The sequence below is a fragment of the Pecten maximus genome, chromosome 16 (assembly GCF_902652985.1).
Source record: "Pecten maximus chromosome 16, xPecMax1.1, whole genome shotgun sequence".
NCBI classification, from domain to species: Eukaryota; Metazoa; Mollusca; class Bivalvia; order Pectinida; family Pectinidae; genus Pecten; species Pecten maximus.
In genome coordinates this window covers 23,967,880-23,995,088 of record NC_047030.1, presented here as the reverse complement: position 1 = coordinate 23,995,088, position 27,209 = coordinate 23,967,880, and the positions used below count along the sequence as shown (strand labels likewise).

The 27,209-nt window shown below is 35.2% G+C and overlaps 2 protein-coding genes across 2 annotated transcripts in view; one reads left to right on the top strand and one right to left on the bottom strand.

The window, feature by feature from the left end:
* The first annotated feature begins 243 nt into the window (after window positions 1-243).
* Window positions 244-9,208, top strand: LOC117314618 (sodium- and chloride-dependent taurine transporter-like). Its single transcript, XM_033868688.1, has 8 exons — window positions 244-1,173; window positions 2,127-2,251; window positions 3,053-3,165; window positions 4,927-5,064; window positions 5,783-5,882; window positions 6,641-6,741; window positions 7,946-8,122; window positions 8,659-9,208. Exons 1-8 carry the CDS (start codon window positions 1,097-1,099, stop codon window positions 8,761-8,763), a joined length of 936 nt encoding a protein of 311 aa, XP_033724579.1. The 5' UTR covers window positions 244-1,096; the 3' UTR covers window positions 8,764-9,208.
* A 3,782-nt stretch (window positions 9,209-12,990) lies between these two features.
* The window catches only part of LOC117344601 (sodium- and chloride-dependent taurine transporter-like), a 31,041-nt gene continuing 16,822 nt past the window's right edge, over window positions 12,991-27,209 (bottom strand). Inside the window, exons 6-13 of the mRNA XM_033907408.1 lie at window positions 26,476-26,579; window positions 25,346-25,470; window positions 21,137-21,249; window positions 16,428-16,565; window positions 15,791-15,890; window positions 15,186-15,286; window positions 14,235-14,411; window positions 12,991-13,694 (exon numbers count right to left, since the gene is read on the bottom strand). Coding sequence (XP_033763299.1) covers window positions 13,596-13,694; window positions 14,235-14,411; window positions 15,186-15,286; window positions 15,791-15,890; window positions 16,428-16,565; window positions 21,137-21,249; window positions 25,346-25,470; window positions 26,476-26,579 — 957 coding nt within the window. The 3' untranslated portion in view covers window positions 12,991-13,595. The remainder of the gene's footprint in view (window positions 13,695-14,234; window positions 14,412-15,185; window positions 15,287-15,790; window positions 15,891-16,427; window positions 16,566-21,136; window positions 21,250-25,345; window positions 25,471-26,475; window positions 26,580-27,209) is intronic.

Below are 27,209 nucleotides of genomic sequence, written 5' to 3'. Positions count from 1 at the left end.
ATAGTAAATGTGAAATGTATATTTTGCTTTCAAAATGTCAAACGTCAACTTAAGCAGTTTGGAAAGATGTCGTTTTGATGATTATGGGGGATTTATTGTCACCATTCTGGACCCTTGCTGACTCGGTGTTTCAATTGACCTGGCGGATTTATTTCGTTGTGTTAATTTTCTTGGAGGGAGGGTACAAAAAATTCAGTGTGTTCACTTTGTAGATGTTTCTTTAAACTTACCATACTAAAAATTGGGACAGGTAAAAAAACATTGATACGAGTATTTGTGGATCATAAGTGTGTTATCTGTTATTGAAGTTCCACTTTTTTGTAGATTTTATTTTCAAACTACATTAACGAAAAGCCTGTATTTTTATGGCTTTCTCCATGTATTTTAGATTTTGTTTTCATATTCTTATACACGAAGATATATTTTGAATTTAGATCAATTTTGTTGCAAATAATACACAAAAGGATTGGACGAAAGTTATCACAACTTGTCAATGTCCTCTCAGTAATATAGTAAAACTATACGTATGGAAAATTAAAAATGGGCTAATAATAAACAACATATAATTATTCTATCTTAGTATCTTAAACAGAGGAGAAAAAGAAAAGGAAGAGGGAGAGATATATTGTAAGAAAGAAAAATACTTGTAAGTGAATAAAGATAATAAGATAACGGGCTGGAAGATGATATTATGAATATTTAACATGTATATTGAACATTACACGTTCTTATATAAATCTTTCGCTATCAACAATTTTGGAACATGTTTACAGATAGCCTCGTTTGATTCTAAATCTAAGGTATTATCACCATACATAATACTTTCATATGTAATATAGTTCTATACCACGATAGATATGTAAATAAATACATAATTTTCTCTTCAGTTAAACTGTTATGAGAACCAAACATAACAAACTGAATGGATTGCAGAATTCAATAGATTCTCATCTCATACTGCAGGATTGGAAAAAAAAGCAACACGAACAAACATTTGCCGGATGCAGCCCTTAAAGGGCACTGTAACCCCCGAGGGGGTCATCATAGCTATTTCACATTTATTTTGCAGGTTTGGGTCGACGCCTCGACACAAATTATGTGGTCCTATTCCATAGGAATCGGAGCGCTGACTGCTCTGGGCAGCTACAACAAATTTCATCATAACTCTTACAGGCACTGTATTGTGTAGCTTACATGCTTGCTCGCGATATTTATCGTATTGTAGAACACAGTTGTTTCCATACTATTTCTAACTTGATATTTTCTCATATAGATATCTTAATAGGTTCACATTCCCTTTTATCTGAATATTCCACGTTACTAGTATAAAATCATTGTTAGTTTCCTAACATAAAAGGCAGTACCCGTTGAAATTTTAATGTACTTTTTCACCCGCCGCCATCATCATCATAAGTTTATCTAGTCCATCCTCTGTCGTCCGTCGTCCGTCCCTAAAACGAATTGCTATTTTTGAGAAATACTGGAAGGATATTTCGCAAACATCATTGATAGGTTCATCTTGATTCTTATTTATGGCCGTTCACTTTTGAGACCTATCCGGAAAAATAGTATGGCTGACAAGCAGCCTTATTGGATTTTGGCAGTTTAAGATTTTTATCGCTATTTCCTGAGAATATTGAGGATATTTCTGAAACGTTATGTGTAGGTTCCCGTCACTCCGTTTGTATGCTCATTTGATTATGAGATTGATCAGAGAAACAAATCGCCATATTAGAATTGATTAATGTCAGTCATTATTTCACAGAATTAAGTTCTTGATAGTTTTTTCTCAGATTTGCTATGAACATGCAGGTTCCAATTGCTTTCAAAATAGTTAAGAGAAATGGTGATATGAGAAAAAGAAAGAATATATCAGTCTTGCATAGTTACAATAAAGATCATTCAATGGTGGGCGCCATGATCCCTTTGGGATCTCTTGTTTCGTAGACGTTTTTCTATTTCAGAAATCAAACTGGGACCATGTAGATGACCACTCAAGTCACTGATACGATAATTAATTGGTCATCCATGATTTTTATAGATGTATTCTAAATGTTTTTTTTATTCCAGACAAGAAAATAAAAATTTTGGACTGTATTTTAAGATGTGATTTCGCTTATTTACAGGGACGTTACAATATTTGCTCTGATAAACTCCGGGACCAGTATCTTCGCGGGGTTCCTGATCTTTACCATTCTCGGACACATGGCGTTCCTTCAGGACACGACTGTAGATAAAGTAGCGTCGTCTGGTGAGTGTGATATACTTTACTATGGTTCGAACAGAAATGTATCACAGGGACTTGGCACGAAAAAACAACACACTCTTCATATATATGTGCATTATAATACATATATATGGTTCGTGGGTTGGGAATATTATTACAAAGTCCGTGTGTTAAATGCCACAGGGACTTGACACGATTTCCCGACACACGGTCCATAATTAATACACACATATATGTACTGGATTTGAAAATCGTGCCAAATCCCTGTGTTGCATACCACCTGATAAACCTGTTTAATGTGATTTTCTGTTATTGATATATTTGAATGGTCTGTTTTAGTTGTTCGGAACAGTAGTGTTTTATGGGTACATAAATAAATGGTTTTATCTATGACTTCTAGTTCCCATTGTCGACAACAGCCTTTCGGAATTTATTAGGAATTTCCGCCGTTATATGAATTCGACGTCAAGCCATGCTTGATTCCCGAATTATTCTACAGAATGACGGAAAAACCAGAGGATCTCGAAAAAAACATTGACGTGTAATTGTTCTTTGATTTTATTGACTTTTGACAACCCATTTCCGGCATGAAACACTTTTTCCTATTGGCTAAATAGATAAATTACTCTTGTCCATATGAACAATATGGCACAGTGCTGTTGACCGTCTGAGACTGCAGCCATGTAATTTTATAGTTAAAAACCCTATATCACAATGCTTGCAATTACTAAATGTATTTCAAATATATTCATAATCCTTAAATACCATGTTAAATGTAATTCATTTCGTAATGATACAAGCAATGAACTTTGTACTTTCTTGCAGGTCCCGGATTGGCGTTCATTGCCTACCCTAAAGCCGTGTCCCTCATGCCTGCAGCTCCCGTGTGGTCAACTCTATTCTTTATCATGTTGATATTTCTAGGAATCGACAGCCAGGTACTAAAAATATGAATTATTTTGTGAATAACAAAGCTGTCTTCCTTTAATTTACCAACACAACAAACAACAGTTTTGTCAATTCGGCTGTTAAATCACGCGCATGGTTATATTTACGCAAACAACTATCACCGTCATATCAGGTCAAGGGTCATCACAGTGCGATACAGACATACATATCCCAAACCGAGGGTAGATATATATATAGAATAAAATATCAAACTCTAATGTCGTGAATTGATATCGTTCTGTCGACACAATGGAGAAACTACCTTTCTTAGAAAAGTTTAATTTAGTTAAGTATTGTTTAACGTCCTAATATCAGCTAAAGTCGGTCCTTGTGTGCGAGATGCATGCGTGAAGCGCATGTATGTGTGCGTGAGTGCGTGCGCACGTGCCTCAATGAAGCATTCTGCCGAAGACATGCATCAGCAGCGGAAACCTCACCCCGTAGCATTATACTAACAACAGGCAAATCAGTCGTCTTACTCCTAAAATACTGACCGTTAAGCCAAAATAACAACTATTTTTATAGACTCTGCTATGTCTTGACAAGGGGACAGAACTCAAATCCTTCATCATCGGCGCGAACGGTCAACTAAATGCCAAATGTAAGGCATAGTAAGGGGAGACATTAGGAAGAAGAAAATTCGTTTAGAAGGAAAATACTCCAAGGTTGCCTCTTACTACCATTCAGTGGATAGCCAGCACAATTCGTATGCCCTCCGTGTAGAGCATTTCTTATAAAAGTTCATCTCGGTAGCAAATGCCTGTTGTTATTGTGACATCGATATCAAAACAGCTGTGGCGTATGAATTTTGAGAGAAAATGATGATGTTTTCTAATAACATAGTAACAGTTTTTAACCAATGACACAAACTTAAAACATATCAATAAATTAAAGTGTGAGAGAAATCTATATCCGAAGCGCTCCTTTCATTCTCGTGTAAGTAAGAACAATATGGTGTACAATGCCTATGCCCTGGTATGTATGTCCGATACAGCTACGTTACATACAAAACATTTTAAATTTTCGTCGGAATTAGGTGGAAATATGTCAATCAACTGTTGTGTTCTAAAGATATATGTCGACAAATTTAAAATCATAATAAGATAATTTCTGGTAAAACTAGCTTAATAAAAAATTTTGATGCTGTATACTCTTGGTCTCTTCCTACTTGCCTCCTTAAAAGAATGTACACACATAGGTTTTAAAGTAAAGGAGAAATGAGATTTTCACTAATTAAATGGTTCACCTAAACTGGGCGCCGGAGTTTGGAGCCGTTTTGTATTTTTGATAACACTACATCAGGTTGTTGTGGACATTCCGCAGATAATCCATTTTATATCAGCATTGATGTCCCTTTTTTTAGTTTCATTGGGGTATGAAAAAAATTGCCTTTGAAACAAAATAATAATTGACATCAGCGCTTATAATTAATTTTTGAAATTGATTTTCGAAATTAAATCTTGTTTTATGTACAATTGAACTGATCTTATAACGGATTATTTTTCACAAATCAATACGCAATGTCAATGGCCGTATTGTGACGTCACATATTTCGCGCCATTTTTTTTTTTTTTTTCATAGAGGTATGAAAAAAAAGTTCTCAACCAATCAGAAAGCCGCATTCTGCGTACAAACACTGGGCAATTAACTATTGAATATTGATATCATATATATGTATTTCTTTCTCATTCAAAAGCTACTAATATTATTTAAACAATAAGGTATCTCACTGCACTCGTTGTTTATTTCAGTTTGTACAGATGGAAGGGTTCATCACTGCGATTGTTGATCAGTATGCGCATGTGCTAAGACGGGGATACCGGAAGGAGCTGTTCATTGCACTAGTGTGCTTTGTATCATTCCTTGTAGGGTTGAGCATGGTGTCAGAGGTATGATCCATTTCTATCACTCATACAAAAGCTTCTTTAATAAATAACTTTTATCATTACAGTTGAGTCTGTCCAATCGACCATTTTTATTAGGCGACCCTCTGTTCTAAGAGACCATTTCAATTCCTCCTGAGCGTTTTCACTATATATTTTAACTCTGTTAAACGACCATCTGACAACTCGACCACAAACCGCCTGTGATGACAATAACTCTATACTAAGCGACCAGAAGTCTCCAAAATATCTTCCATTACCATGTTTGCCTTGATAACACGAAGTAGTTTTACTTATTTCTGAAAAAGACATGGAGAGGAGACGAAGAGACGTTCTAGAATTTTGAGGATTTTCAGACGTTTTGACTTGAGTGGTCGCTTAATACAGATTCGACTTTATTTTGAGGAATTTTGAGACTTCATAAATATTCACATAATATCTACACAGAGGTAGAACATGATAAATCTGGTCTCAATTACATGAATATCCCTTAACTTACGGAAACTGCTTATCATGAATTTTCCCATAGGAAATCCTTTCAGAATTTAAGTTCCATCGCTAAGATTTCCCCTTAAATCCAAATCATGATTTCCTCTAGAACATTTTAAGTTTGGAGTTTCCTGAAGTCTTGGGATATTTATGACACCGGGATCAGATCACCTTGACACTAATCTTATCAAAACAATATATATAAAAAAAAAATCTTGCTTTTTTTTAATTTCAGGGAGGGATGTATGTTTTCCAAATATTTGATTATTATTCTGGAAATCGGGTAATGCTTCTCGTTGCGTTCTCGGAATGTGCAGCAATAGCCTGGATTTACGGTGAGTTTGTTGAATATACTCGACTATCATGTTATTTATTAAAATTTACATTAGGTTCAACAGTTTCCCATTACCTCAATGTTAATGCGGGTTGCATTTATTATCCTATAGATGCAGTTAAGATTACATGACGGGACTGTTGCACCATTTTGATCAACTTAACGATTTGTTCGCACACTGTGCTTTGTATGAATCAAGCGCAGCGATGATTCCGATAGCGAAGAATCATGTTATTATGACGTCATTTTGGTGATATGTTGATCTTCATCGCGACAATGCTTTGTACTAGGTGTCAGATGGTTTCCGAATAGATCCCAGAAACGACTTTGATTTGAGGATGCTTTAGTTTCAAAAGAACATACAGTCAATGAGGGAATCAATGAAAAAAAAGACAATTTTTTTAACGAAAGTTAGAATTCAACACATGTTAATGTAAATATTACTTAACGGGCGCCATTATATTTATCTGTCACACAGATAATATTGCAATTGACAATAAATGCAATCTAATGAGCGTTTATAAGAAACTAATTTCAGATCTAGAGTTATTCTGTCCCCAATACATAAGTATGCTGCATTGGACAATTCTATTGTTATATTTTAGGTATTGTGCTATAAAATAGACTAGTATTTTGTGTCAATCACGAATGTTCCGTCCATCGGTTGATTCTGCAATTTACTGCTTACCACCTTCCGTTCATCAACCAATTATGTATTCTGTAAAACGTGTGGATTGATTTTATCCAATGTTGTTCCAGGAATCAATCGATTCTACGACAACGTCGAGATGATGTTTGGATGGCGTATCAGTCGGTATATGTGGGTAGCGTGGACGATTCTTTCACCAACGTTTTGCGCAGTAAGTGACAATCTGAATTTGTTTTGCATCTTTCATCAACGTTTGTGCAGTTGTGTGTTGTCATTCTTATCAATGTGTGTGAAAGAGTGTTTGGTATCATTCATCACTTTTTGTGCAGGAGTGTTTGGAAATTTTCTTTAATGTTGGAGCAGGAGCGTCAGGAAACTTTCCTCAATGTTCCTGCAGGAATGCTTGGAAATTTTCGTTAAAGTTCGAACAGGAATGTTTTGAAACATTCGTCAATTTTCCTGTAGGAATGTGTGGAAACTTTCGTCAATGTTCCTGCAGGAATGTTTGGAAACTTTCATTAATGTTTATGCAAGAATGTTTGGTAAATTTCATCAATGTTTGTACAGGAATATTTAATCAATTTCACCACAATTCTGTACAGGAATGTTTTGTGACTTTCGTCACAGCTAGCACAGGAATGTTTGGTGAATTATATCAAAGTTTCTACAGGAATGTTTGCTAACTTTCATTAAAGGCTTTACAGCAATTTTGCAATCTTTCGGTAATTTTTTCTTGATGTATCTGTTCAGGTTTTGCATCAAATATCTGATAATTTTCCCCTATTACTAGGGTGATAGGAATTGAAATAACCGTTTGTCATTATGCTTTATTCATAAACATCTGTATGCCATAGTTACATATCAACTACTTAATTCATACAAGTAGGCATAATTGTGCTTCTGTTGTACATACAGCATGATATGAGAACTGATACAAACAACTGCATTATTGCATATCAACTACATATGAGCAAGGAAAAAAGAACAGATAACTCTGTAATGCCTTCTCAACTATTGTCTAGAGCGCCACTAATTTTCTGAAAATGTGTGAATTGTATATTGCGAGCACTGCAACATTTTTATACAGCATCGTGCAGTTCAAGGTTGTACAAACGTTGTTAAGGAACACAGTCATGATTACAAAACCTGATAGTCAGCAAAGTTTCTGCTATAAACAGAATTTATTGCATGTTCGTTGCTTTATCAGCACAGTGTTACACTCAGAAATTGGCCGCCTTGTAAAATGTGTCTACCTGTTTTATGTGGTTTTTTTTCCTCATCAGTACGGTGACACACCCAGAATGTCACCACCATACAAAATATATATTTACCTAATTTAGATGTTTTTCTCTCAGCACGATAACAAACCCAGAAATTTTACCACCATTTTAAATTGTGTGTCTACCTTTTTGCAGGTGTTTTTCCTCATCAGTACGGTGACGTATTCAGAACTGGATTACAAGCGGCCGCTGACCACGTACCATTACCCTAACTGGGCTGTGGCTATCGGCTGGATAATGGCGATGTCCTCCACTATCTGGGTGCCAGCTCTCATAATTCACAAATTCATAAAATATGGATTTTCTTTGAAGGTATGTCGGATAACTCGATATATATTTCTTATTGTCCTTTTTCATGTAGTTCATTTATTTATTTATTTCCTCCTCTTTATGGTGAGGAAAATATATTATAAAACAAATTTGTACTGTAACATGCGGGTATGTAGAACTAATACATACATTAGAATCAACATGTTGTCCTCGTTCATTGTATTTATTTATTATGTATTTATCATTTGTTTCTTTCCTCCACTTTTCGGATGATGAAACTATATTATGAAACAAATGTGTACTATAACATGCGGGTATGTAGAACTAATACATATCTTAGAATTAAACATGTTATCCTTTTTCATTGTATTTATTCATTTATTTATTTACTTATTTATTTCCTCCTCTTTTCGGATTATGAAAATATATTATGAAACGAATTTGTACTGTAGCATGCGGATATGTAGAACCTATACATATGTTAAAATTAAGCATGTCAGTATTTAATTGTACATGTACAGTCTACTTACCTACGTCACTCTAAACGTCAAACAAATGTTTAATCCATTTCGTTACAGACATTTAAGCTGATGCTTGTCCCAGCTGGTCTCAAGGACCATCAACTTAGACCGGAAGACAGAGGAGAAAAATCGATGCATTGCTTACAGAATGGATTGAATTGAAGACTTAATTGTCCTTAATTTCTACAGTAATCAAATAAACCATTAACTGTTTGTGTATCATTGTAAACAAAGTGTTGATATTAACAGATGAATTTAGCAATATTTAATGGAATATTAAAGGGTTGCCTCGAACCCCTGTTTGTTCAACAATGCTTACGTTTCGATCGTAGCCTAAGTAAGCCTTTTATAGTACTTATAAATTATATTATTCCTACGCTAATAAGTCTGGTGCAAGATTGGTCTTTGTGGCTAGACTCCTATGATTCGTATTATCTCCTCCGGTCAGCCCTATTTTACATACTCATTATTGTACCTGAACATCTGATATCTCTCGCACAGCATTACCTGTGACGTCTGATGTATATCGTACTATTATATATACTCATATAACATATTTCTTATTCCATTGTGTATCTTATAACAAATAAAAGAAGTTTAATGAATGTATGTTGAATTGTTTTCGGTGTGATGAATCATGAATTATTTTAAGATTCTGACAGCTGTCACGGGAAATGTGCGTCTGTTAATTTAGTTTGAGAGAGAGAGAGACACAGAGACACAGAGAGAGAGAGAGAGAGAGAGAGAGAGAGAGAGAGAGAGAGAGAGAGACAGAGAGAGAGAGACAGAGAGAGAGACAGAGAGAGAGACAGAGACAGAGAGAGAGACAGAGAGAGTGAGAGACAGAGAGAGAGACAGAGACAGAGAGAGAGAGAGTGAGAGACAGAGAGAGAGACAGAGAGAGAGAGAGAGAGAGACAGAGAGAGACAGAGAGAGAGAGAGAGAGTGAGAGACAGAGAGAGAGTGAGAGAGAGAGACAGAGAGAGAGAGGGGGAGAGAGACACAGAGAGAGACAGAGAGAGAGAGGGGGAGAGAGACACAGAGAGAGACAGAGACAGAGAGAGAGAGAGACAGAGAGAGAGACAGAGACAGACAGACAGACAGACAGACAGACACAGAGACACACAGACGGAGAGACACACAGGGAGAGAGAGAGAGAGAGAGGGGGGGGGTAAGGTATGCAATTTAATGAGGTCGATTGGCACATACATTGATTAAACACCAGCTTAATTACTTCCATAAAACAATCAATTGTAAGATTATGTTGATGAGATTATAACGGAAACTCTAATACTAATTTCTAAGACAGACAATTGCGGGCCGTCCTATATCTATTGTGACGTCATAGATTATTTTCGACGTCACATTAGTGTTATTACAGATTGTCTCGCGCTATTTTTAACATGGCCGTATTACATTTGGAAACAGGCCAGTTATGTGATAAATGACTTCCATTTGCATGGCGGGTGTCGCCGATAATGCAGAAGAAATTCCGGAACACCTGGTTTTAGTCTCTTTCAAGAGTTTATGCATGTTCATTTATTTCTTATATTTACCTCGTTTTTTGTTCTCATTTGTGGATTAGAATGGCATAATTGATGATATGAAGGTATATAGCCCATTGTCCTTCTAGAACACCTGTTGTTGTCTCGATGAATTGTTCAAAAGACACAAGATATCAGCATTTCCAAAAATAAATTCGGGGTTAGATTTAGAGTTAATCAAACTGCAACATAACGTTGTTTCGTCCTATTAGGACTTTTCGGTGATGCTAAGGGAGGCAATTAAAAACGAAAAACTGGCTGACAGAAATGCTTTAATCATAGCATTTACGCGGCGTTAGAGGAATTTTGTTATCAAGAAAAGTGTGCTTCTGAAAGTGAATCTAAGTTTATAGTGTTCTTGCTAACCCTTCGCTATTGCATTTTTTTACTTTGATATCAGTCCAGATTAGGGCCTTTTTTGTGATGTTGTCTCTTTTCACTGCCTCTTCGGTGTTATTTTGGTGTCTCCCCAGTTTAAGGTTTGCACTTCCTAGCTTAGATGTCTCCCCAGTCGATGATGTCCTGATGTCAGTGTTGTTGTTGTTGTTGTTGTTGTTGTTGTAATATTCGGTCTTGTTTCCTTCCTGCCTGCATTTCGGTTCCGAGATTTTCCTTCCGATTCGGACGTATGGTACATGTATGTCATTCTTATTATAGTTAGGTTATAGAAACAATTCTTTTGTAGATGTTTGTAAATAATTATTTCTATACATAAAAGTTTTTAACGTTTTAATACACCTCAAAGATACAAATCTTTTCTTTCAAAATCCTAAATGTTGCAGCATTATTTCATTCATGCCAAGGAATTAATTCAAATATCTTTATGTATTCTAAACAAAGGAATTTTGTTTCGATTTCATGGCCTTATTCACATTATAAATGGACCATTGAAATTAAATATACATAGGTTAAAGTTGCAATCTTGAATGTTTTTCTGATTTAATTAAAACAACTTCCTCTGTGTAATAGAATGAAAATTTATTGCAGAAAACTCACAATTGCGTTTCACATTGCGATTGAGTAGGCATAGTATATTCACAGACCTACTGATCTACATCTTTTGTCCAGAAGGAGCAGATACGAGTGTAACACCTCTGAAAGCACAGATAATTTCTGTCTCCGTCGCAGGAAATGGCAGATATATGTTTGTATAATGGACACCGCGGGACACATCGATTTATGTTAGATGCACATGATAGATACACGTATTGTATAATTGTTTACCACGGTTGGACCGCACAGACAGCTGGAATTGAATACCCGTGATAGATATTGTTAACCACGCCTTGATAGTCACCGACACCGCGGAAAGACAAAAAAAAAGATAGATTCCCATATTTATTTTTATAAATGGACAGCATTATAACATCTGCAAATACATCGATAAGGGCAATTGCGAATACTCCTATGTGTGACAGATATATGTATTCAATAAAGATACACCGAGGAATGGTGCCTGCTGATTCACCGAGGAATGGCATCAGCGGATACACAGAGAAAGTCAACAGTGGAAGAACCGAGGAAATACACCTGTTGACACATAGATGAATGAAACCTGTGGATACACCAAGAAATGGCGCCTGCGGATATACCGAGGAATGACATCAGTGGATACACCGAGGAACGACATCAGTGGATACACCGAGGAATGACATCAGCGGATACACCGAGAAATGACATCAGCGAATACACAGAGGAATGACATCAGTGGGTACACCGAGGAATGATATCAGCGAATACACAGAGAAATGACACCTGCGGATATACCGAGGAATGACATCTGCAGATACACCGAGAAATGACATCAGTGGATACACAGAGGAATGGTGCCTGCTGATTCACCGAGGAATGACATCAGCGGATACACAGAGGAATGATATCAGAGGATACACCGAGGAATGACATCAGCGGATACACCGAGGAATTACATCAGCGGATACACCGAGAAATGACATCAGTGGATACACCGAGGAATGACACCTGCGAATACACCGAGGAATGATATCAGTGGATACACCGAGAAATGACATCAGTGGATACACCGAGGAATGACACCTGCGAATACACCGAGGAATGATATCAGTGGATACTCCGAGGAATGACATCAGTGGATACACCGAGGAATTACATCAGCGGATACACCGAGGAATGACACCTGCGAATACACCGAGGAATGACATCAGTGGATACACCGATAAATTACATCAGCGGATACACAGAGGAATGACATCTGTGGATACACCGAGGAATGACGTCAGTGGATACACCGAGGAATGACATCAGTGGATACACCGAGAAATGACATCTGCGGATACACCGAGGAATGACATCTGCGAATACACCGAGGAATTACATCAGCGGATACACCGAGGAATGACATCTGCGAATACACCGAGGAATGACATCTGCGAATACACGAGGAATGATATCAGCGGATACACCGAGAAATGACATCAGTGGGTACACCGAGGAATGACATCAGCGAATACACAGAGGAATGATATCAGCGGATACACCGAGAAATGACATCAGTGGATACACCGCGGAATTACACCTGCGGATACACCGAGGAATTACATCTGCGGATACACCGATAATGAAACCTGTGGTTACCCCCGAAGAATAAAACTTGTGGATACCCCAAGGACTGGCACATGCAAATAAACATAGCAAGGAAACCCTCGGATACATCGATAAGTGGTAGATATAATTCATAAAGAGTCGGCTGTTGTTACACCGATGAAGGTAACTGCTGATACACCGATGACTGACCTTGGCAGATTATGACAAAAACCCGCTTTTCTATTTTTCTATAAATGGGTATGTATAAATGAAGGAAAGCATATAAATGAAGAGATATATTTATTTCTGTTTATTGATAAGTGCTTAAGCTATGTGTGGATGAGCATGAATGTTTATGATTAATGCTTAATTCAATTGAGTATTTTTGTAGATGTTAGGATGTTGTATATGTTCAGAAGATGTATTATGTGTCTGTTTTTGTGGAACAAGTATTTGAGTCTGTGTCATGTATGTATGTGCGTTTGTGTTTGTGGGGTGGGACACTGATATGCTTCTGTCTTTGGGGGATGTGTATGTGTACGTCTGTGTTTTTGAAACATTATGTGTGTCTGTTTTTTATTTTTTTTTTAGGAGATGGGTAAGATTGTCTGTAGTGTTTGGACGAGATGTATCTTTATGGTTTTGGCATATGTATGTATACACGCGTACCTTGGTGTTTTAGGGAATGAGTTGGTTTGTCTGTAGTGTTTGGACGAGATGTATCTTTATGGTTTTGGTATATGTATGTACACAAGCGTACATCGTTGTTTTGTAGGATGGGTAGACTTTTTCTGTATTGTTTGGACCATAAGTCTATAAGCGAACGCGTGTTCCGTACAAAGAAAACAGCTAATACACAAAACTACTCTTCGTTTCCTCTCGACTGTGTTACGTCCTCCTCAGATCAGCCAATGTTTTCTGCCCTTTGTCCTTAGATCTAAGCTGGTGTTCCTTCAGACCCATCGGTACAAGCATTAGCCGTAAAGTCTATAATGAAACGAATGGCCGGTTTAGACATATTGAAATTCCAAATATATTACTTCCTTTCAAAGGATGATTTTTACTGGATGCACAAAGTATTACAATTTCTTCAGAAACGGTTTAAAAGTGATAGAATAAACATCAGAAATAGAAATACTGGCAACAGAAATGTGTTTGTAACAAATTAAAGAACCAAATCTTCCTCTTTTTAAAATTGTATTTCAAATATAATTAAAAAGAAGGAAATTTACTTCGAATTAGCAAATTATACAATTATTAAAATGCAATTAAAGAGGAGAAATATTGTTTTTTTCTATTTCGAATAAGCGAATTATACGGTTTAAATACAATTAAAGAGGAAGAAGGTTTTTTATTTCGAATTTGCGAATTTAACTGTTGAAAGAGAAGTAGTTATTTATGTTTTTCTATTAAAGAATAATACGTTTTGGGCACAATTGAAGAATACATTTAAATCTTGTTTAATCATCGTAATATGAGTTGAGGACAAGTTTTGATAATTGCATCGCAAAAGAATATGTACAGTACCTCCATGCTAAACCCATATTTGAAGAATTTGTGTAGAATGAGAGCTGGAATCCAGACAGCCGATGACATGGCCATTATCCAGCCAATCGCTACAGCCCAGCCTGGGTACTGGTAGGTCAAAGTTGTCCGCTTATAGTCCAGCTCAGAGTAGGTCACTATACTTATTAGGAAAAACACCTACAAAAAATATGGATCATATACATGTTGTGAGGAAGGCGAATTGCTATTCGGTAGGCGATAAACTGTTCTGATGTGCCGTTACGTTGTGTGACACGTTTAATGTCTTATCAGTTTCCTGAACAGGTTCGAAATATGCACACGTTTCTCTTGTTCCTTTTAGTTGCATATTATCCAAGACACAAAACTGCCTGGATAATTAGGCTAATGCATCCCTTTCTCTTTATTTAGCATCCATCTTGGTCATATTCATTTATCTTTCAAACGTTCTGGGCTTGAACAAATTTTGCTGATATCACTATAGAAACATCAGTACTAGCGTTGTATTGTTTAGTTTGAGTACTGTATTGGTTTAGTATGGTATTGTTTAGTTTGGGTACTGTATTGGTTTAGTATGGTATTGTTTAGTTTGAGTACTGTATTGGTTTAGTATGGTATTGTTTAGTTTGAGTACTGTATTGGTTTACGGTTCATCGACAATTAGAGTCAACCAACGCCAAATCAGAAGGACGTTTACTGAAAGAAGCACACCAAAAGCAAACTAAAATGTTTCAAGGGAAAAATCTAAAAACACTGATATCATACGAACTAGTTGCAAAATACATTGTATTTTATAGTATAGTTCTTTTGCACGTCAATTATTAAATACGTGTGTCGTATGTATAATACTTCAAAAGATAAAGTACCTCAATTTTATAATTTGAAGTGTCATTTGATAGAGAGTTTAAAAGTCAGAATGATCACCAATGTAGCGTTGCTATTTATGTTACTTACTATACAGAACATTGGTGTCAGAACTGTCCACGCCAGCCACATATAGCGATTGATACGGTTGCCGAGCATCATTTCAATGTTGTCGTATATTCGATTAACACCTGAATAATAAATTATTTTGTATGTAAGTAAAATATGTAATACTTATACCTCCAATGTTATTGATAATGGAAGACGTTATTCTGTCAATGGAAACGCCGTTGCAATAATTATACTCTTCAATACATTGATATAACAACATTTAAACATATATCGTCAATGGCTGTAATATATCAACCTTCATGACGTCACATTATACTGTTCGTAGGGTTGATAAACCGAAATACAAAAATGCATTAAATGTCTATCAATTACAAATTTATATCAACAATAATATACAGAAAGAAATGCCAAAGCAACATGAACATTAATTCAATATCACAAAACCACACCGCTCTAAGGTATATATATTAATCATTTTTTATAAATACTACAACGACATCTCAATTACTCATAATGTATTCACCATGAATTCAAATCACATCAACAAATGAATTACTCACCGGAGTTACTCACGTGAATTACTCACCATATATTCAAATGCCATCAACATAAACAATACTCACCATATATCCATGCCACGGCAACACATTCAGCAAAGGCCACCAACAGGATTACCCGATTACCGGAGTAATAATCAAATATTTGAAACACGTACATCCCTCCCTGGAACACATGTATACATAATTATAGCTTTTAGGAGATCGATGCCATCAAAGCAGCCAGGGTCAGACGAGGACGGGGTATACATCATATACACCAATGAAACGAATTAAACTGTTATGTCGACACGTATTATTGACAATGTGGGTGAATAATCTTAAGTAAGGCGAACGTCTCGTATCCATAAAGTTATTTAAATTGAATCCGTAACAGCCGTTATTATGTTCAATTCAATAAGTTTTAATCTAAATAGGATATTGTATTAAATACATATAGTTAGTATGCTTGGCAACTGTTCTTTGTATTAAAGCAGTGGATATATTTCGGTAAAGTACGTAAATTCTTTAGGTAGTATCCTGTTGAGGGCCGCGATATGGCTGAGAAACGGGCCGATCTGTGCTGTCCTGGTTGTGTTCTTGGTCAAGACAATTTACCCTAGTTGGTCTGGATGGCGTTCGACGTGATGCTAAGAACCTAAAGTTATTATAAATCAAATGAACGAAAAGTCAAAAGTCTTAAAATAAAATTAACGATATTTACCTCTGCAATCATAGATAGACCAATGAGAAAAGAGACTGCACACACGATAGCTATAAATATCTCCTTCCGGTATCCTCTTCTAAGAATGTGGGCGTACTGATCTACGACGGCAGTGATGAAGCCTTCCATTTGTACAAACTAAAAATAAAAATAACAAAATGAATGCCTTATCAATAATTGCCTACCCTAAAATTGGAAACATAAGTCTGTGAAAGCGACTTTGAAAGGCTACTGGTCAACAATTTATGGAATGAAATAAATTCATATGTAAACATACTTCTTGTTTCATTTTTTCACATACAATTCATCAACTAATTTTAATGAAACTAAAAGAGTTTATAGGTGAGTTATCTCCCTTCAAATGCATCTATAATGATACAGTGATATGACTTTTAGCATCCAACCATTGTGTTGGCGAGTAGCCTGACAAATGTCTACAAGTCAAGTACATTAAAAGTGTCAAACAAATTGTTGTTAACCAGAAAAAATGTTCTTGCTCTTTACCGATGTCAATTTTATTATTCGTAAAATATTTGAAAAGACCCGTAATGAAATCACTGCGCCATTTAGAATGTTTGTATGGAAAATATTTGGTTTGTTTTAGGGTTGTTTTATTTTTGATAAATTTCTAACAACTTAATTGTCTTTGTTCTTTTGATAAGTTTTCTTTTGCGAGTATTTCTTTATTTTGTGTTTAAAAGTATTCCAGTGATTTTGTTGGCCCTGGTGGAAGCGCACGAAGGACCTGGTGTGGGAGGAACCGAATGCGTCAGGAAACCTCCACTTTGTTGAAAGGAGAGTGTGTTACCAGTGTAAATAGACGACACAATCTCTGTGTAATAAAACGACTGTTGAGTGTTCCGGCTCGAATAAAGTAATAGCATGAAATCACACTACAAGTCAAAGGCGAATGTTTTCAATAGAGAATCACTTATTTCTTCGCAATGTTTCTTTATTTCAAAACAATGAGTGTAATGGTTCTGATAATAAACTAGGTGTTTGCATTTCCTTTTCAAAAAGTACCATGTCATGGAAAATTTCACGAAAACGTTTATCCATAGTAAGCACAAAAACTAACAGCAGAGTAATTAAAACGATATAACAACTGAGAGCGTTTGAATGTTGTGCCCAGCAAAGAATGCTGACAAAAACGCTCAATTTGGCGAAGTGAAATCTACCTTAACGTTATCAACAAACTAGCTTGGTGACTGGTACGCGTTTCCATGTCCCAGAGTATGTTTATTAATACTGAATATTGAATTAAAGAGTTGCTCATATGTTTAACACGATATAATATTCTCACAGAAAAGAGTGTTGAGCGATTAAGAAATGTGAAGCTATAGACAACATCCTGGTTCTCAATAGAAGGATGAAACTTAACCCAAAACTGACTTTGACTTGCATTGCGCATGTCCCGATAAAGCAGACAATATTAATCCCTCCTAACCACCCCTCTTCTTGTACATTTTAAACGCTTCCATGCAAATGAATATTTTGTTCAAATCTTGCCGTTGTTTTATCGATTTTGAGCAAGAATCACGGCTTCGTTTTCATGTCGTTATTTTCGCTTTGGCTTGTTTTTGTTGTCGTGGCTTTGTTTTTAACTTAATATGGTGTTAATTAATGACCATGCGAAATCATTAAGGATCATTACCCATCATATTTTATTTGAAGACAATGAAAGAATCTTCGTATGATTCATGTAATTATAGTTTAAAATGTTGATAGTTTGGAAACCTAAAAATTGTATATTTCTGGCTGGTCAACTTGGAAAGAAGTATATGTATGACCATTGTGATTAAATCAATCTCTTGGAAAATCCGCTGATAAATATAGCTAGACTGAGATTATCATTACACCTTGGGTAATTAATACAGAAGCCAAGGTCAATACAACAGTTGAACCTACATTTACAGCGTGTAAAACAAGAACTGTATGTATCAAAAATGTTTGAAAATGATAAACTGGTGTTTTATTCAAAGTTGAATCTGAAGCCATAAAACTTATATCTTGATAATCAATCTAAAAACTCAGGAAAATATTTTTCCTGGTAATAGGTATTTGCATAAATTGCCCAAAGGAGCATCAACAAAAATCTATTCTTTGTTGAAATGTATGAAGTGGTTCTAAAAAGTAATTTCCTTCAACATAAGTTTAAAAGAACAAAAAAAATATCATGCTAATCAACATTGAAACGATAATCTTGAAAAAGATTATTTTATTGTCTCAAAAGCTTATGGAATTCCGAAAGTAAGAATGTGTCGTTAGAATTGACATGTGAAAGAGGTCAAGGACAATTCTTCAAGAGAAAACAGATACATTGCAACAACAATACAAAATAACACAATACAAAAAGGTAAGGTATCGCTTGAGATTGATGATGGCTTCTCAGTTCATGCATACGATGACAGTTTGTATAAAGATGATCAAGAATGTAAATTATGCCAAAAATAAAACTGCCTTGTTTCACGCAAACTTCAGAGCAAATTTGTCTGCTTAATATGCATACATCTTGATAAACCACTATCAATAAATACATTCAAAGAACATGACAATTAAATCAATAACATTACTTGATAACGAGTCTACCTTTTCCCTCGGTTCAGTTTAAACTGAGTCATGAAGACTTCCGGTTCCGGATCATCCGTCTGTGTATCTGTTATCAATGTGTTGTACATAAGGACTTTACAAACCCTCTTTTTTATTATTGGCTCCTCCCTGCCGACCTGTCAATAACTCTTACAATACAGTAGATCATAGAGGCTCCGTCAAACATAGCCTCGGGCTTACCTGGTCCGAGATGTCGAGTAAAACTCTCTACAATAGGTAGCAAACAACGATCAGATGGAATGACCCTGGGTGATATTTTTGCACAGTAAAAAAATCCCCCTCTAAAGGCTTGTATCAAAATTTGGTGTTAGATAAACATAATGTATCTTTATAAGTCTCGAAAGTTGTTCCTCTACACATCAAAAACTGGTTTGACGGGAAATAAAATACCCCTTCTGTCATCATTCCATACATTTAATTTTGTAAAACATTGCTCATTCCACGAGATATGTATACGTATGCTTAGATTTGAGTAGATTTTTTTCCGTGAAGCTAATTTAAGACTGACTTTTGGGGATTCTGTCCTAAAATAGTCACGTTTTCGGTTTAAAATCAAGTCTTTTTGCAATTTAGCATATATTTTTGTTTTATATTTCCAAAATGACTTTCGCAATAGGTCTTCAATTTGACGAAAATGTGTTATAGTGACAAGTTGCATGTCTCTTATACAATAGGAATAGACATTACTTGATTATTACATAATTATGTATATGTATCATTTGCACAGCGAAACTGCTGCGTAGGAATTTCCCAAACAGTTTTTACATTCTCCGAAATAAGACTAATTTACTGTGGCCCGCGGGCAGTAGTATTGTAATGATGTCCACAACTCAGGTCACGTGATATCTATGTTTTGCAATTATGTCGTTCTATAGCAAAAACATTAGATGTCGTCAATTGTTAACATATAACACATCAAAGATGTACCCGTTACTCTATCCACTTTGATTACGTTAAAATCAATAATTAATAATCGTAAGTAACTTATTAATTATTTGTATCAAAACGGTGTGAAATATTGTATACTGAAATAAATGTGTAGTAAGTCTGGAAATCCTGTATTTGGTTTGTGTACAGGTAAGTTGGTTTGCCTGCGTAAAGAAAAAGGGAAGTTTATGAATGCGATATCATGAAAGAGCATGTCACAGGACAACATCCTAGAATGAAACGGTGAAGTTTAAGGCAAGATTATTAATATAAATAACTTAAATATACCTGAAATAAATTCAATAATTGCACACCCATCATGTCTAAAATTGATACACTTTATATATCTTATATATCATTTCATATCAACCAAAAACAATACACATTTCAACGTATTGTCGTAACAAAAGTTATCGCTATTCATAAACTGCTAAACTGCATTATAGATAACAACGTTATATAGTTTTTGTTGATATCTATGACTGCCCTCTAAAAGGCTGACAAGACGTACAGACACATACGTGGAAAATTATCCAAGTATTTATTAAAGAATGTAATCAATATTGAAATATATTTGGGTCATTTTATAAGAGAATTTAGTTAGATAGAGAGAGACAGACAGACAGAAAAACAGAAAGACAGACAGACAGAAAGACGAGAGGAATACAAAGTATGTAGGAACAGATAAAACATATTCACAAAAGATACACAAAAGGACAGAAACAAATTACACATTTAAAGATGATAATGTGAAGTTCAATGCTAATAACTTCATTATAAAGTTTTAATACTATGTGATATGGTTGGTAAATATTAAGATATATGTGTAGGATATACATTTCAGCTTATCAAATAAGCATGGGTGATACAGTGGTTTATTTTCAATATATTGACCAAATACTTTTTATATCTGACAAATATGTGGGAGGTGAAGGAAGGGTATTGATATAATAAATGAGGGGGTTAAATAGGGCTACGTTTAATCAATTATCAAAAAGTATTGTGAATTTAATAAAAGTTTGAATCTACTGTGTTACACGTTGATCAAAGTAGTTCATAGAAAGAGATCAGGAAATACATGCGAGGTCTTTTTTCAGTACATTAAGTTGATCTATATTGGACAAAGAACTGGTGTAGGCAGGATGATTCTTCACTCTTGAATAAAACATTACCTGACTATCAATTCCCAAGAAGATGATCATGATGAAGAAGAGAGCCGACCAGACAGGAGCCCCTGGCATCATAGACACGGCCTTAGGGTAGGCGATGAAGGCGAGACCAGGACCTGAACACGTATAAAATTAAATCCATGTCTAAATAAGTATACAAATGAATCATGGCCTAAATAAATACGAAGTGAATCTAGCCCTAAATAATTAAAAATATAATCCATCCCTAAATAATTAAAAATAGAATAGTGAGAATAATTCTGAGCTTTAGTTATTTTACAAAAAAAAAAAAAAAAAAAACAAGTTATAACGTCGTGCTAGTGGTATTGCTGTGGGAGGAAACCAAAGCTGTCGGGCAGGTGACCCCTGTACCTTTTCACGTCTGATAGGGAAATATCGGTTTACAGAGTTTATTGTTGTGAACCTTGGGAATATTTTTATTTTTGTGATCCTGGAGAATGTATTCTAAAATTGTGAGTCATGGGAATACTTTTAATGCTGTGAACCATGGGAATACATGTTAATGTTGTGAACCATGGGAATACTTTTAATGCTGTGAACCATGGGAATACTTTTAATGCTGTGAACCATTGGAATACTTTTAATGTTGTGAACCATGGGAGTACTTTTAATGCTGTCAACCATGGAAATACTTTTAATGCTGTGAACCACGGGAATACTTTTAATGTTGTGAACCATGGGAATACTTTTAATGCTGTGAGTCATGGGAATACTTTTAATGCTGTGAACCATGGGAATACTTTTAATGTTGTGAACCATGGGAATACATTTTAATGTTGTGAACCATGGGAATACTTTTAATGCTGTGAACCATGGGAATACTTTTAATGCTGTGAACCATGGGAATACTTTTAATGCTGTGAACCATGGGAATACTTTTAATGTTGTGAACCATGGGAATACTTTTAATGCTGTGAACCATGGGAATACTTTTAATGCTGTGAACCATGGAAATACTTTTAATGCTGTGAACAATGGGAATACTTTTAATGCTGTGAACCATGGGAATACTTTTAATGTTGTGAACCATGGGAATACTTTTAATGCTGTGAGTCATGGGAATACTTTTAATGCTGTGAACCATGGGAATACTTTTAAAGTTGTGAACCATGGGAATACTTTTAATGTTGTGAACCATGGAAATACTTTTAATGCTGTGAACCATGGGAATACTTTTAATGCTGTGAACCATGGGAATACTTTTAATGCTGTGAACCATGGAAATACTTTTAATGCTGTGAGTCATGGGAATACTTTCAATGCTGTGAACCATGGGAATACTTTTAATGTTGTGAACCATGGGAATACTTTTAATGTTGTGAACCATGGGAATACTTTTAATGCTGTGAACCATGGGAATACTTTTAATGTTGTGAACCATGGAAATACTTTTAATGCTGTAAACCATGGGAATACTTTTAATGTTGTGAACCATGGGAATACTTTTAATGCTGTGAACCATGGAAATACTTTTAATGCTGTGAACCATGGAAATACTTTTAATGCTGTGAACCATGGGAATACTTTTAATGCTGTGAACTATGGGAATACTTTTAATGTTGTGAACCATGGGAATACTTTTAATGCTGTGAACCATGGGAATACTTTTAATGTTGTGAACCATGGGAATACATTTTAATGTTGTGAACCATGGGAATACATTTTAATGTTGATCACCAAACATGAAATACATTCTAATTTTATGAACCATGGGAATACATTTTAATGTTGTGCACCATACATGAAATACATTCTAATGTTGTGAACCATGAGAATACATTTTAATGTTGTGAACCATGGAAATACATTTTAATGCTGTGAATCATGGGAATTCATTTTAATGCTGTGAATCATGGGAATTCATTTTAATGTTGTGAACCATGGGAATACATTTTAATGTTGTGCACCATACATGAAATACATTCTAATGTTGTGAACCATGAGAATACATTTTAATGTTGTGAACCATGGAAATACATTTTAATGCAGGGCAATTGCGAAACATTATCTATCACAAAGTGTCAAATAACAAGTAGGTAACATAGAATATATGTAAATGTTTGACTCCTGTGACGCATACGTCAATTTATCACTCAAAACAAATATGTCAGCAGGCCTTTTACCACTACTCCCAGGCCCTGCTATACGATAAACGTTTGGATTTTGTATTTGGTTATTTATAAATATATGTATTTGGATCTTATTATGCAATCCTTTTGTGTCATTCTTAGACCATGAATTAACTGCATAGCACAACGCTTTATAACAAACAGGAATCAAATATACATATTAATGTCCTAATGTTTCAGATATACACTTATTCACACCTATTTGATATGCATAATCTTTTCCCTCGGATCTTTATGACAGGCAAAGTTCAAAAGGCTTTTCCACGCCGTTGGGTTTGATACTATTATTAGAATAATGTGTATAAGGGTTTATTTGTTAATTTACCTTGTATAAAATGCAACAATACGTTGAATATCATGTAAACATATTGAAAATAGTAAATTGACATTTTTCTTTCCAATCAAACCAAATAGAGTCTATCATTCTGTAATACTCCATTTCGTGAAATAAATTTAATAACAAGAGTTCTGATATATTTCAGTCAATTTGACCCATTTAGGGCCCGCCCATCAGCCTCTGGGGTCAGTCAAGGCCAATATGGGAATACCATTGAAATACCGCCCCTGATGTAAATTCTAATCCAGATATTCCCAATGCTAAAACAACAAATGATGCTCAAAAACGTAATTTCCCTTTAAAACCTAAAGTAAAGTTAACCTCTTCCCAAGTGGGAAACGTGAGACTCTGAGATCATAAAATTTCCAATATTGGAAAAGCACCTGATGTTCCTTCCATCTATGAAGAGTATTTGTGTCTACCGTAGCCAAGAAGACTTTTAAAACTTTCATTCATTCTATCCCTTTAGAAGGTTCCTGTCAAATTTTATTGAAAATAGTTCAGGTGTTTCTGAGGAAAAGAAGTCTAAAGTGCAAATTGTTTACGGACTGACGATGCACGAGCACGGACAAGGGCGATTGCAACAGGTCACTTGCGCCTAAAGTCTCAGGTGAGTGACTTTCAAAACATCGAGTCACTACTTGGATGCGCCATCATGCAAAATAAATCAAATCAAACTAAAAAAAAGCATCGAGCCTCTCAATCTGTAATAACCAATGATGTACCAAATAGACTTTACCAAAGTTAAAGTCTGTTAGCTACTTCCTTACATTGCTGTTTTATCCAGTGGTTGTAAATACATTTACAAAGGTAAATAACTTATATTGGACACTTAGTGATGTATTAATTACATAAGCAATATCAAAAAGATATCTCACCAGAATCAATGCGTGTTACAATACATCATTTAAATTACTACATTTCCTATTCATCTTTTGTGTGGGTGTTCTTTGCTTTTTTTTTTTTTTTTTTTCTTCAGAAATCAATTAACAGTAATTATAGGCTCAAAATGGCGTCCACAGCAAGTCAATGAAAAGTGCGATGCATGACAATTAAATCATATTAAACCAGTGTTAACGTGGATATTTGATCAAATTGGAGCCTGTATGAGAGGTATCTTTATTACGAAAGGCACGGCCTTACAATACGGCAGTAAGCTGTCTCTGATTGAAGAAAGGATGTGACGTCACAGCTATATGATTATTTTGATCAGCAGTTTCGAGTTTCTAGATGCAGCCGCTTGATATCACCAAGCTTGTGAATCTTATCTACATCAGTGCATACATTTCGTATTTCATCTTGCATTGTCATTGTTATATTTTTATCAAAAATACACTTTTTATGTAATCCATACATAAAAATAATTTCTCAAAGAAAATTGCGGATATAAGCAGAAATACGATATTGTACGTCACAGACATTAAACGGTAAACAAATATGCATAAAAGTTTAAAAGTCAATTAAAAATAGGATAGCTATCTAAATGAAAGCATGTGAAAAGGAAATAAGATACTTATGTCCATAGTCGTAATACAACACATTTGTGAAAAAATTAAAATGTGTCTTTACCATTTCGTGTTTATTTTATAAATACTCCTAAAAGAGACAAAAAATGACTTATCAGATTTATAGAGGTACAATACGGATATACGTCAAACAGGTAACACGACTTTCTGAACACGTCACAGTTAGCGCGGCATTCACACTGGTGGTGTAAACGTTTACCTGAGGCAGCGACCTTGTCCACTGTTGTGTCTTGTAAAAAGGCCATGTGACCCAGAATGGTGAAGATGAGGAAACCGGCAAATATACTGGTACCAGAGTTAATGAAGGCGAAGATTGTGACGTCCCTATAACACAACGTAAACTCATGATGTAACTAGCAGTTGTCATGTCATTAGCATATAACATACTTACAAAGTATAAGGTAAACTAGCAGTTGTAATAACACGAATATAACATACTTATCAAGCATGATGTAGCTGACAGTTGTCATATCACTGGTTTATCTTATACGGTATGATGTAACTATGGGGTTGTCATGTCCCTAATATAACATACTTATAAGGTATGGTGTAACTAGGCGGTTGTCATGCTACTAATATAACATACTTATAAGGTATGATGTAACTGACAGTTGTCATGTCACTAATATAACAGACTTATAAGGTATGATGTAACTAGGCGGTTGTCATGTCACTAATATAACATACTTATAAGGTATGATGTAACTGACAGTTGCCATGTCCCTAATATAACATACTTATAAGGTATGGTGTAACTGACAGTTGTCATGTTACTACTATAACATACTTATAAGGTATGATGCAACTTAGCAGTTGTCGAGTCACTAATATAACACACTTATAGCATATGAAGTAACTGACAGCTGTCATGTCACTAACATACTTATAAGGAATAATGTAACTAAGCAGTTGTCATGTTACTAATATAACATACTTATAAGGTATGAAGTAACTGACAGTTGTCATGTCACTAATATAACATACTTATAAGGTATGATATAACTAGGCGGTTGTCATGTCACTAATATAACAAACATGTACTTATAAGGTATGATGTAACTAGGCGGCTGTCATGTCCCTAATATAACATATTTATAAGGTATGATGTAACTTTCAGTTGTCATGTCCCTAATATAACATACTTATAGAGTATGGCGTAATTAGGCGGCTGTCATATCGCCGCTATAATATATAAATGCATATTTTCTTAATAGACGAGTGTTTAAGATTATATATGACATCTTATGATGTAATCAGGCGATTGTGAACTCTCTATAATTATGATTAGAGAATATTATATCATTTAAAATTAGAAAAAAAAAATCGTACCTGTAGGAGTTATGACTAAACTTATTGTAACTGCCTAGAGCGGTCAGCGCGCCGTTACCTATAGAATAGGACCACATGATTTGTGTCGAGGCATCAATCCATACCTAAAAATAGAAACCTCTCCAATAAAATATCAATACACAACAAAGGGAAGACAAAAGAACAAAAACTGCTTTTAAATTATTATAGAAAAGACAAAGAAGATATCAGTTAAGACACAGTAGAGCAAACATGAATCAAACTGCACACAGCTGTTTCGTCCTTCTAGGACCCGTCGGTGATGTTTAACAAAAACAAAAACAAAAACAAAACAAAAAGTCACAGGCCGAAATAAATGACCCAAATCTGTAAAGGTAGCTATAAAATATATACATCCCGTTTATTAAAATGTGTTTAATCCTTATAAAACATCATGTTGTTCAGGAGGAATTAAGCTGTGATATGTATAACTAATATATTTCCTCATACATATAGATATATTGTATAATATACGTGTACGTATAGGACCATTACTATCGTTACAAATTAATCAAATATGAAAAGAAAGATTTGTAGGGAAACGCTTGAACACGCGCATGGAAAAACAATATATCTCTCCAACAGGTATCCGCCTTCTGCTTCAGTATCCACACGCCCAAAACAAGCTTAACTGATACTAGTAATACGTCTATACTGTAAACCAACTTATTTTCGCGTGCGATTAATTTTCGCGTATGTCGAGGTCAATTAAAATT